We start from the raw sequence: 13,907 nt of genomic DNA on the forward strand, positions 1-13,907 counted from the left end.
TGGTGAGAGCTTCAGATAAGCGTATGAAGATGCTTTCCCTTCCGTCTCTCTGCTTTCCTACTGTCTTCATCCAATCCTTCTTACTCCTTTCCATGGCAAACTTATGCAAGGGTTTCACCGTTGTCAGTGGCTACCTCCCATCCTCTCAGTGGAAATGTTCAACGCACCCTGTCACGGCACGGCTATCCATCTGTCGGTTCTCGGTCAGGCCGGAATAGAATCCATTGATTCTTTTGCGTCTGTCACTAACGCCCCGCCTTCAGGAGTTTGAAGCACGTCACAGTCATTCAATCATTGAATCCTACTTAGAATACCACAGACAAGGTTAGACCTTCCGGATTCTCTTGAATGCCGCCATCAGTTCTTGCCTATACCACGAAGACTCTGATCTCACGGAATGGCTGGCTCGGTTGTCAGGCGAGCACTCGGTTGTCAGGCGATCAACCATGCATCGTGTATCAGGAATCCAAGAGATATTCACCCAATCTAAGGTAGAACGGAGGTGGTTGTCAGTCACACGTTCATAGGTGAGAATGATGATGAGTGTCACGGATCATCACATTCATCAAGTTGAAGAACAAGTGATATCTTGGACAAAGAACAAGCGGAATTGAATAGAAGAACAATAGTAATTGCATTAATACTCGAGGTACAGCAGAGCTCCACACCTTAATCTATGGTGTGTAGAAACTCCACCGTTGAAAATACATAAGAACAAGGTCTAGGCATGGCCGAATGGCCAGCCTCCCAAAGTGATCAAAAGATCTCCAGAAAAAGGTTCCAAAGATCAGATGATTAAAATACAATAGTAAAAGGTCCTATATATAGACAACTAGTAGCCTAGGGTGTACAGAGATGAGTAAATGACATAAAAATCCACTTCCGGGCCCACTTGGTGTGTGCTTGGGCTGAGCAATGAAGAATTTTCGTGTAGAGACTCTTCTTGGAGTTAAACGCCAGCTTTTGTGCCAGTTTGGGCGTTTAACTCCCACTTAGGTGCCAGTTCCGGCGTTTAACGCTGGAATTTCTGAAGGTGACTTTGAACGCCGGTTTGGGCCATCAAATATTGGGCAAAGTATGGACTATCATATATTGCTGGAAAGCCCAGGATGTCTACTTTCCAACGCCGTTGAGAGCGCGCCAATTGGGCTTCTGTAGCTCCAGAAAATCCACTTTGAGTGCAGGGAGGTCAGAATCCAACAGCATCTGCAGTCCTTTTCAGTCTCTGGATCAGATTTTTGCTCAGGTCCCTCAATTTCAGCCAGAAAATACCTGAAATCACAGAAAAACACACAAACTCATAGTAAAGTCCAGAAAAGTGAATTTTAACTAAAAACTAATAAAAATATACTAAGAACTCAACTAAAACTACTAAAAACATACTAAAAACAATGCCAAAAAGCGTACAAATTATCTGCTCATCATTAACCAAGAAGGCCGTGACCAGCTTATTCCAAGAGTCCAGGCTATCCTTAGGTTGTGAGTCCTACCATGTTATAGCTCTGTCTCTTACAGCAAAAAGGAAAACCATGAGCCTGTAGAATTCAGGATCTACTCCATTAGTCTTAACAGTCTTACAGATCTGTAAGAACTCAGTTAAAAACTGGTAGGGATCTTCTGATGGAAGTCCATGAAACTTGCAGTTTTGTTGCATTAGAGCAACTAGTTGAGGTTTCAACTCAAAATTGTTTACTCCAATGGCAGGAATTGATATGCTTCTTCCAGCAAACTTGGAAGTAGGTGTAGTATAATCACCAAGCATCCTCCTTGCATTATTGTTGTTGGGTTCGGCTGCCATATCCTTTTCTTGTTCAAAAATTTTAGTAAGGTTGTCTCTGGATTGTTGTAATTTAGCTTCTCTTAGTTTCCTCTTCAGAGTCTTTTCAGGTTCAGGATCAGCTTCAACAAGAATGCCTTTTTCCTTGTTCCTGCTCATATGAGAAAAAAGAGAACAGAAAAGGAAGAGGAATCCTCTATGTCACAGTATAGAGATTCCTTTATGTTAGTAGAAGAAGAAAGGAATAGAAGAAGGAGAAAAGTTAAGAATCCAAACACAAGGGTCAAGATAGGTTCAAATTCTTGAGATGAAGAGAAGTGTTAGTAAATAAATAAATAAATAGAAGAAGATGAGAGGGGGAGAATTCAAAAATTAATTTTGAAAAAGGGTTAGTGATTTTCGAAAATTAAAGGAAGAATTAAAATTAAAATTAAAATTTAAAACAATTAGTTAATTAAAAGAATTTTGAAAAAGAGGGAGGTAATTTTCGAAAATTAGAGAGCTAAAATTAGTTAGGTGGTTTTGAAAAGGATAAAAAATAAACAAAACTTAAGTGGTTAGTTGAAAAAGATTTGAAAATCAATTTGAAAAGATAAGAAGTTGGAAAAGACATTTTAAAATCAAATATTTGAAAAAGATAAAATTTCAAAAGATATGATAAAAAGATAAGATTAAAAAGATATGGTTGGAAAAGATTTATTTTTTTTAACTTAAAATTACTTACTTGACTAACAAGAAACTAAAAGATATGATTCTAGAATTTAAAGATTGAACCTTTCTTAACAAGAAAGTAACAAACTTCATATTTTTTAATCGATCACATTAATTATTACTAAGGTTTTTGAAATTTTGAAATAGAGATAAGAAAAATATTTTAAAATTCAAATAAAAAAATTTTCGAAAAAAAAGTAAGAAAAATGAAAAAGATTTGATTTTTGAAAAAGTTTTGAAAAGATAAGATTTTTAAATTTGAAAATTTGACTTGACTTATGAGAAATAGCTAAGTTTTAAAAATTTTTGACTAAGTCAACTCAAATTTTCGAAAATTAGGAGTAAAATAAGAAAAAGATATATATTTTTTTTATGAGAGAGAACAACACAAATATGACCCAAAACATGAAATTTTTGGATCAAAACATATGATGCATGCAAGAACACTATGAATGTCAAGATGAACACCAGGAACACTTTGAAGATCATGATGAACATCAAGAACATATTTTTGAAAAATTTTTTATGCAAAGAAAACATGTAAGACACCAAACTTAGAAATCTTTAATGCTTAGACACTATGAATGCAAAAATGCATATGAAAAATAATAAAAGACACAAAACAAGAAAACATCAAGATCAAACAAGAAGACTTACCAAGAACAACTTGAAGATCATGAAGAACACTATGAATGCATGAATTTTCGAAAAATGCAAGAACAATATGAATATGCAATTGACACTAAACTTAAAATTTTACTAAAGACTCAAACAAGAAACACAAAAATAATTTAAATTTTTTCTTTTATGATTTTATTAATTTTTTTTGTATTTTCTTTTATTTTTTTCGAAAAACATATAGGAAAAAGAAAATAAGAAACTCAAAATTTTTAATAAGAATTCCAAGAATCTTTCAATGTTAGCCTAAAGCTCCAATCCAAGGGTTGGACATGGCTTAATGGCCAGCCAGCTTTAGGATATAAATTAGGCATGCAACAGCTGATACTTCATCCAACTCCATATACATGCCTTTTATGTTGACAAGTGGAAGCCTTAATCCAAAAGAATTTGGATATGGCTTTACAGCCAGCCAGGCTTCAACTTATTACATGAGACTCTAGAATCCAGTCTTAAAAATTTTGAAGTCATAGAATAATTTATTTATTATATTTTTTTTTGAAAATAGGGATAAAATTTTTTAAAAAAAAAAATTTGAAAAGAAAATTACCTAATTTGAGCAACAAGATGAACCGTCAGTTGTCCAAACTCGAACAATCCCCGGCAACGGCACCAAAAACTTGGTGCACAAAATTGTGATCTCTAATAATGGCATTCAACTTGTTATTCGCGTTTATAACTCAGCACTTTCTTCACAACCTCGCACAACTAACCAGCAAGTGCACTGGGTCGTCCAAGTAATAAACCTTACATGAGTAAGGGTCGATCCCACGGAGATTGTTGGTATGAAGCAAGCTATGGTCATCATGAAATTCTAAGTTAGGCGGATAATATATGGTTATGGAGATTTTGAATAATAATAATAAATAAATAGAAAATAAAGATAGAAATACTTATGTAAATCATTGATGGGAATTTCAGATAGGCGTATAAAGATGATGTGCTCCTTCTGAATCTCCGCTTTCCTACTACCATCATCCAATCCTTCTTACTCCTTTCCATGGCAAGCTGTATGTAGGGCATCACCGTTGTCAATGGCTACATCCCATCCTCTCAGTGAATAAGGTCCAAATGCCCTGTCACAGCACGGCTAATCATCTGTTGATTCTCGATCATGCCGGAATAGAATCCATTGATTCTTTTGCGTTTGTCATCACGCCCAACAATTGCGAGTTTGAAGCTTGTCACAGTTATTCAATCCCTAAATCCGACTCGGAATACCACAGACAAGGTTTAGACTTTTTGGACTCTCATGAATGCCGCCATCAATTCTAGCTTATACCACGAAGATTCTGATTAAGGAATCTAAGAGATATGCGTTCGGTCTAAGGTAGAACGGAAGTGGTTGTCAATCACGCATTCATAGGTGAGAATGATGATGAGTTTCACGGATCATCACATTCGTCATGGTGAAGTGCAACAAATATCTTAGAACAGGAATAAACTGAATTGAAAAGAAAATAGTAGTAATTGCACTACAAGAAAAATACCCATTCAGCCACACTTTTTTTAAGCTACATTTGAAAAGCGTAGCCTATTCTATGAATAGGCTATGCTTTTCTCGGTGTTGCCTTTTTATGAGGGAAAAGGATACACAATTGTGGCATCATTTAAAAAGTGTAGCCTTAGGTATTATAGAAATCACTTATAAAGCGTAGCCTTAGATTAATATTTATGGGTTCACTTTTTGTATCAAAGGAAACGTTTTTAGAGAGTAGCTTATTTGTTAAGTTTTAAGTACACTTAAAAAGTGATGCCTAATGTATCTAAAGCCAAAAACTTGACACTTGGTAACTTTTTTTTCCCTTTTTTTCTCGAAACACTTAGTGAAATTTGTGTAAATTCCTCTTTTTTCCCTCTTTTTCCTTCATCCCTGCACTGACCGTGAAACCACTCACCATCGCCACTGACCACTCACCATCACCACTGACCACTCACCATCGCGCAGAAACCCTCTCACCATCGCGAAGAAACCAACTCATCACCACTCACCACTGCCCGTCACTCCTGTTCGCTCTCATCTCTGCGCTTCTCACCTTCGCCAACCCTGTCGCACACAACCCTCACCTTCACCATTCTCGCCGTCGCTGATGACCGTCGCTGTTGCTGCACTGACCATCGCTCTTCTTCTCCGTTCTACCCTAATCGTCTTCTTCGTGCCCTAATCGCTGATGACCGTCGCTGTTCTGACCATCGCTGTTGCTGCGCCACCGTCACCATCGTCATCTCCGTGCTTCTCATCATCGTCTTATCTGTACTCACATCGTTGAATATGTATGTATTGATTTCTATTTGGTTCTGAAATTTCAAAGGTTTAGGGTTCCGATTTTAGGGGTTTTAATTTGGGAGTTTTAATCTGTGAAATACATATATATAGCTTGTTTTGATTTGCTTAACTTTTAGGTAAAAATTATATTTTATATATGAAATCTGTTCAATTTGCTTTGATTAAGAGTAATCTTATTTTTGCAACTTCATCTGATTATTGTGTTTAATCAAGCAAGTTATATCTGTGAAGGCATTATCATTAATCTTGTTGTGGTGCAAACAAATAAGAAGTGATGCTCCACTAAACTCTGCTTTTATATTTATATGGCAATTCTTCTGGAGGAGTACCAGATCTCTCTGTTCCTGCTCAGAGGTGCTTGGCATTTACATGAATTCTGGTATTAAAGCATTGCTCTTTTTTCATGATTGAAGTGCGTGATGATGTCCTTTGGTTGCTATGCACTTGTCTCATAGTTATTCCCTAAGCTATAGATCTCGAATTTTGATTCGGAAATGGTGCCCAAATGAGTTATAGAAGTTAATTTCTAATTATTGAAGTGCCTGTCTTTTCCTTAGGGACATTGCCATCCTAAAATTCTGAAAGCCTTAACAGAGCAGGCAGAAAAGCTGACCCTGAGCTCTCGAGCCTTTTACGGTGATCAGTTTCCACCATTTGTTGAGCATTTGACAAGTATGCTTGGTTATGATATGGTTCTTCCCATGAACACTGGTGCTGAAGGAGTGGAAACAGCTCTAAAATTAGCAAGAAAGTGGGGTTATGAAAAGAAAAGAATTCCCAAAGATGAGGTATAACAATGAGATCATCTTACAGTAGTCATATCTTAATATTTTACATTTTCCAAGGTTATGAGGTTGAAGTGAATGTTTGCTTAGTGTGGGTCTGTGGCCTAGTACACAAGGAATATCTCATGACATGCTAAGCTGAAATCCACAATACTTTATGACTTTATTTTTCCTCCCCCAACCCCCTTTTCTTTGTGGATATTAATAGTATTTGCAAAACTAAAAGGAGAAATGCTTTAGCTATGGCCTGAAGAATCTGTTTTGACTTATGTTCTCAATAAATATTTTGGAAACTAAATGCTTGTAAGATGTATTGGTACTCCTCCTCTGCAAAGATAAAATGAAGGAAGTCTACTCTTCAAAATATAGCATCTTCTTTTCTGTTTATGAGATGCAGATTTAAATTTTCCTGGTGTTTATCTATTTATGTTCACGGATACTTGTGGCAGGCTATTATTGTGTCATGTTGTGACTGCTTCCATGGCCGTACACTACCTGTTATATCTATGAGTTGTGACAATGAAGCTACCCGGGGTTTTGGTCCTTTATTGCCTGGCCATCTTAAAGTTGATTTTGGTGATGCAGAAGCCCTTGAAAGAATTTTTAAAGGTTCTTAGTGCTCCCATACTTTGCTTTACATTTTCATCACTATATTTTAGTTTAAATTGACTGATCTTTGATTTTTTTTTCTGTGAAAAAATTCTGAAAAAGGAGAACACATAGCTGGCTTTCTTTTGGAACCCATCCAGGGTGAAGCTGGGGTATGATCTTTTGAGAACACTTAATCTGCTTGGCAACACTCACCTTCTTGGTTGAATTGAAAATTGAGATGCTAAAGAAGTTGCTATATACATTATACCCTGATGTTATAGTTTGGTGTTATTTCCGGTCTCACCATTTGATTGTTTTATATTATGTTTACATACAGTGAGAAATCCTTGTTGCTTCTTCAAATTCTTTGGCTAAGAAAAAGATAAGTGTGCTTATAGATTTCATTTTGGTCAAGAGCCATGACATTCGGTTGAATATTCATATTTTTATTATGTTCTGATTTCTCAAAGTACATAACTCGATTGCATCTTTTGATATGTTTTTATTATTTATTTGAAGGTAATCATTCCTTCGGATGGCTATTTGAAAGCTGTTAGAGATCTTTGCACCAGATATAATGTGCTGATGATTACAGACGAAATACAAACTGGGTTAGCAAGAACAGGGAAGATGCTGGCTTGTGACTGGGAAGAAGTTCGCCCAGATGTTGTGGTTAGAAAATAGAAATCAGCTTAACCTTGTGAATTGTATATCTTTTTATTCTTTTCCAGCACTATGAGTTGAACCTTATTATGTCTTTTTACTCAGATACTAGGGAAAGCATTGGGTGGAGGAGTTTTTCCTGTGAGTGCAGTTCTTGCAGACAAGGATGTAATGCTTTGTATAAAACCAGGAGAGCATGGAAGGTTTGATTTTATCATACAAATGCTTTTATAAATGGTCCTTATTATGATTCCTTTATTTACATTTTCTTACCGATAGTTGTGACTGTTGTCTGAAGTTTTATACTTCTATTTACCACTTGGCAATATTTTTTAGTCTTCTGTATAGGTCGAGTAATTTCATTTATTGAAACGAAAGCAAATTTGTTTATTAATTAAACAAAAGAAGAGTTCTGAACTTCTTTGTATATTATTGATTACAGTACCTTTGGCGGGAATCCATTGGCCAGTGCTGAACTTCTTAAATCCTATGATTATAAAGTTTTACCTAAAGGAGCTAAAGCTACTGTCTCTCTATGGTTCAGGTACAAAACTTAATTATTTTGCTGTATAATTAATTTACCTAGCTATCTATCTTTTGCTTAATAATATCAATTTCAATATATCATTCTGAATTTGAAATCACCTCTGTCAGTTGCATTTGATGAAGATTTTGAAGCTCAACTAGCTGACAACAATGATGTAAGACTGGAAATGTCTCTATTGGCGAGGAGCCCTGACCAAAAGCTGACTGAAGTTAGTAACTCAATAGTTGAACAAGTTGGCTTATAGTCCCCCCCCCCAACAAAAATGTCCTTAACATGATGATATTTCTATGATAATAGAAGAACATACTGATTTGCAATTTATTATAAGTGTGTTATTTCTTTGAATTTCTTGAAGCTCGTAACTTTGTAGTAATTCGCCACTTCTCTTACCAGGCATTCATAAGTATAATTATTATAAGTGTATTATAAGTATAATTATGTATTTATTTTTATTTTATAATATTCAACTCATTTAAATAAAAATGCAGAATTATTATATATGTAATCATATTATTAACTATTATGTTGTATTAATAATTATTAGATATATATAGAAAAAAAATGAGACCTAAGGCTACACTTATATACAGTAGTTGTAGTATACAAAAAAAAGAGGGACCTAAGGCTACGCTTATAAAAAGTAGCTATGGTATACAATGGGGCTACGCTTTACAAGTGATGCAGTAGCGTTGAAAAGCGTAGCCTTTGGTCCTAGACAGCATCACTTGAAAAGCGTAGCCTATTCCCAAACGTCAAAAGCGTAGCCCTTGGTGCAAAAAAGCGTAGCCTTTGAGAATAGGCAACGACTGAATAGGAATCACCCCAAAAAGCGTAGCGTAGCCCAAAAAGCGTAGCCGTAGCCTAAGGCATAATTTTTTTTCACTTTTGGCTACACTTTTCAAATGTACCTGAATGGGTATTTTTCTTGTAGTGTTGCATAAAACTCGAGGAGGTACAGCAGAGCTCCACACACTTAATCTATGGTGTGTAGAAACTCCACCGTTGAAAATACATAAGTGATGGTCCAGGCATGGCCAAATGGCCAGCCCCCAAAATGTCATATGAATTTGAAAAATAGGGAGAAGGACCCTTTGTACAATTGTAAAAAGTTCTATTTATACTAGACTAGCTACTAGGGTTTACAGAAGTAAGTAATTGATGCAAAAATCTACTTTTGGGGCCCACTTAGTGTGTGCTTGGGCTGAGCTTGAGCTTTACACGTGCAGAAGCTTCTTTTGGAGTTGAACACCAAGTTGTAACGTGTTTTTGGTGTTCAACTCTGGTTCGTGACGTGTTTCTGGCGTTTGACTCCAGAATACAGCATGGAACTGGCGTTGAGCGCCAGTTTGCATCATCTAATCTCGAATAAAGTATAAAATATTATATATTGCTGGAAAGCTCTGGATGTCTACTTTCCAACGCCGGTGAGAGCGCACCATTTGGAGTTCCATAGCTCCAGAAAATCTATTTCGAGTGCAGGGAGGTCAGGATCCAACAGCATCAGCAGTCCTTTGTTAGCCTTTTATCAGAGTTTTGCTCAGATCCCTCAATTTCAGCCAGAAAATACCTGAAATCACAGAAAAAATACACAAACTCATAGTAAAGTCCAGAAATGTGAATTTAGCATAAAAACTAATGAAAACATCTCTAAAAGTATCTAGATCATACTAAAAACTACCTATAAACAATGCCAAAAAGCGTATAAATTATCCGCTCATCAGATGCATTTTGCCATCCATTCAGACTTTGAGAAATCATGTTGACTTGCTGAGTCAACATTTAGTTTTGAGCCAATATGGCATCCAAAGCATCAATTTCAAGAACTCCCTTCCTCTGAGGCGTCCCATTATTCATGGAATTCCTCTCAGAAGTGTACAGGAATTGGTTATTTGCAACCATGTCAATAAGTTTTTGAGCTTCTGTAGGCATTTTCTTTAGGTGAATGGATCCACCTGCAGAATGGTCCAATGACATCTTGGAGAACTCAGATAGACCATAATAGAATATATCCAGAATGGTCCACTCTGAAAGCATGACAGAAGGACACCTTTTGGTCATCTGCTTGTATCTTTCCCAAGCTTCATAAAGGGATTCACCTTCTTTTTGTTTGAAGGTCTGAACATCCACTCTAAGCTTGCTCAGCTTTTGAGGAGGAAAGAACTTAGCCAAGAAGGCTATGACCAGCATATCCCAGGAGTCCAGGCTATCTTTAGGTTGTGAATCCAACCATATTCTAGTTCTGTCTCTTACAGCAAAGGGGAAAAGCATGAGCCTGTAGACTTCAGGATCTACTCCATTAGTTTTAACAGTCTCACAGATCTGCAAGAACTTAGTTAAAAACTAGTAGGGATCTTCTGATGAAAGTCCATGGAACTTGCAGTTTTATTGTAGTAGATCAACTAGTTGAGGTTTCAACTCAAAATTGTTTGCTCCAATGGCAGGGATTGAGATGCTTCTTCCATCAAATTTGGAAGTAGGTGTAGTTTAGTCACCAAGCATCCTCCTTGCATTATTATTTTTGGCTGCCATCTCTTCTTCCTTTTTGAAAATTTCTGTAAGGTTGCTTCTGGATTGTTGTAATTTAGCTTCTCTTAGTTTCCTCTTCAGAGTCCTTTCAGGTTCAGGATCTGCCTCAACAAGAATATTCTTGTCCTTGCTCTTTCTCATATGAAAAAGAAGGGAACAGAAAATAATAATAGGAATCCTCTTTACCACGGTAGAGAGATTCCTTTATGTTAGTAGAAGAAGAAAAGAATAGAAGAAGGAAAAGGTAAGAATCCAAACACAAGGGTGAAGATAGGTTCAGATTCTTGAGATGAAGAGAAGTATTAGTAAATAAATAAATAAATAGAAGAAGATGAGAGGGAGAGAATTCGAAAATTAATTTTAAAAAAAGGGTTAGTGATTTTCGAAAATTAAAGGAAGAATTAAAATTAAAATTAAAATTTAAAACAATTAGTTAATTAAGAGAATTTTGAAAAAGAGGGAGGTAATTTTCGAAAATTAGAGAGATAAAAGTAGTTAGGTGGTTTTGAAAAAGATAAGAAACAAACAAAAAGTCAATTAGTTAGTAAAAAAAGATTTGAAAATCACTTTTGAAAAGATAAAAAGATAAGAAGTTAGAAGGGATATTTTGAAATCAAATTTTTGAAAAAGATATGATTTAAAAAGATATGATAAAAAGATATGATTAAAAAGATATGGTTGAAAAAGATTTAATTTTTAAAATTCAAATTAATTACTTGACTAACAAGAAACTAAAAGGTATGATTCTAGAATTTAAAGATTGAACATTTCTTAACAAGAAAGTAACACTTCAAATTTTTGAATCAATCACATTACTTGTTAGTTAAGTTTCGAAAATTTGAAATAAAATTAAAAAGAAGATTTTGAAAAAAAATATTTTTAAATTTTTGAAAAATAGTAAAAAAAATGAAAAAAATTTGATTTTTGAAAAAGTTTTGAAAAAGATAAGATTTTTAAAATCGAAGTTTTGACTTGACTATCAAGAAATAACTAATTTTAAAAATTTTTGACTAAGTCAACCCAAAATTTCAAAATTTATGAGAAAAATAAGGAAAAGATATTTTTTTTATTTTTTTGAATTTTTAATGATGAGAGAGAGAAACACAAAAAAAATGACTCACAACATGAAAATTATGAATCAAAACACATGATGCATGCAAGAACACTATGAATGTCAAGAGGAACACCAAGAACACTTTGAAGATCATGATGAACATCAAGAACATATTTTTGAAAAATTTTTGATGCAAAGAAAACATGCAAGACACCAAACTTAGAAATCTTTAATGCTTAGACACTATGAATGCAAAAATGCAATGAAAAACAACAAAAGACACAAAACAAGAAAACATCAAGATCAAACAAAAAGGCTTACCAAGAACAACTTGAAGATCATGAAGAACACCATGCATGAATTTTCGAAAAATGCATAAATTTTTAAAACATGCAATTGACACTAGACTCAAATAAGAAACATAAAATATTTTTGATTTTTATGATTTTATTAATTTTTTTGGATTTTATTTTATATTTTTCGAAAACATATTTTGGAGAATGGAAGTAATGAATCCAAAGTCCTCAATCAGAATTCCAGGAATCACATAATGTTAGTCTAAAGCTCCAGTCCAGGAATTAGACATGGCTTTACAGCCAACCAGGCTTCAACATGTTACATGAAACTCTAGAATTCATTCTTAAAAACTCTGAAAATTTTCGAAAACAGGCGATAAAATTTTGAAAGATTTTTGAAAACTTTTTGAAAATAAAACAAAAAAAAAATTACCTAATCTGAGCAACAAGATGAACCGTCAGTTGTCCAAACTCGAACAATCCCCGGCAACGGTGCCAAAAACATGATGCACGAAATTGTGATCTCTAATAATGGCATTCAACTTGGTATGTGTATCTACTAACTCGGCACTTTCTTTACAACTTCGCACAACTAACCAGCAAGTGCACTGGGTTGTCCAAGTAATAAACCTTACGTGAGTAAGGGTCGATCCCATGGAGATTGTTGGTATGAAGCAAGCTATGGTCATCTTGTAAATCTCAGTTAGGCGGATAATAAATGGTTATGGAGTTTTCGAATAATAATAATAAATAAACAGAAAATAAAGATAGAAATACTTATGTAAATCATTGTTGAGAATTTCAGGTAAATATATGGAGATGCTTTGTCCCTGTTGAATCTCTGCTTTCCTACTGCCTTCCTTCAATCCTTCTTACTCCTTTTCATGGCAAGCTGTATGTAGGGCATCACCGTTGTCAATGGCTACATCCCATCCTCTCAGTGAAAATGGTCCAAATGCTCTGTCACAACATGGCTAATCATCTGTCGGTTCTCGATCATGTCGGAATAGAATCCATTGATTCTTTTGCGTTTGTCATCATGCCCAACAATCGCGAGTTTGAAGCTTGTCACAGTCATTCAATCCTTGAATCCTTCTCGGAATACCACAGACAAGGTTTAGACTTTTCGGATTCTCATGAATGCCGCTAACAATTCTAGCTTATACCACGAAGATTCTGATCAAGGAATCCAAGAGATATGCGCTCGGTCTAAGGTAGAACGGAAGTGGTTGTCAGTCACGCGTTCATAAGTGAGAATAATGATGAGTGTCACGGATCATCACATTCATCAAGTTGAAGTGCAACGAATATCTTAGAACAAGAATAAGCTGAATTGAATGGAAAATAGTAGTAATTGCCAAGTGGTGCCGCAGAGCTCCACACCCTTAATCTATAGTGTATAGAAACTCCACCGTTGAAGTTACATAAGTGATGAAGGTCCAGGCATGGCCAAATGGCCAACCCCCATGAATGATCAAAAGACCGAAAGGTCAAGAGACTATATTGTCAAAAGACACTACTGTCAAAAGACTTCTAATACAATAGTAAAATGTCCTATTTATACTAGACTAGCTACTAAGGTTAACAGAAATAAATAATTGATGCAGAAATCCACTTTCGGGGCCCACTTGTTGTGTGCTTAGGCTGAGCTTGAGTTTTACACGTGCAGAGGCTTTTTTTGGAGTTGAATGCCAAGTTGTAATGTGTTTTTGGCGTTCAACTCTGGTTCGTGATGTGTTTCTGGCGTTTGACTCCAGAATGCAGCATGGAACTGGCGTTGAGCGCCAGTTTACATTATCTAATCTCGAATAAAGTATGGACTATTATATATTGCTGAAAAGCTCTGGATGTCTACTTTCCAACACTATTGAGAGCTCACCATGTGAAGTTTGGTAGCTCCAGAAAATCCATTTCGTGTGCAGGGAGGTCAAAATCTAACAGCATCAGCAGTCCTTTGATAGCCTTTTATCAGAGTTTTGCTCAGGTCCCTCA

General features: G+C 35.5%; 1 protein-coding gene across 1 annotated transcript; it reads left to right on the forward strand.

Moving 5' to 3' along the window:
* The first annotated feature begins 1,697 nt into the window (after nt 1–1,697).
* Nucleotides 1,698–8,194, forward strand: LOC130975128 (ornithine aminotransferase, mitochondrial-like). The gene is made up of 9 exons (XM_057899957.1): nt 1,698–1,736; nt 5,115–5,420; nt 6,011–6,241; nt 6,688–6,847; nt 6,950–6,999; nt 7,349–7,501; nt 7,598–7,695; nt 7,935–8,036; nt 8,147–8,194. Exons 1-9 carry the CDS (start codon nt 1,698–1,700, stop codon nt 8,154–8,156), a joined length of 1,149 nt encoding a protein of 382 aa, XP_057755940.1. The 3' UTR covers nt 8,157–8,194.
* Nucleotides 8,195–13,907: the final 5,713 nt, after the last annotated feature.

Source organism: Arachis stenosperma, chromosome 4, assembly GCF_014773155.1.
Source record: "Arachis stenosperma cultivar V10309 chromosome 4, arast.V10309.gnm1.PFL2, whole genome shotgun sequence".
In the NCBI taxonomy this organism is placed as follows: Eukaryota; Viridiplantae; Streptophyta; class Magnoliopsida; order Fabales; family Fabaceae; genus Arachis; species Arachis stenosperma.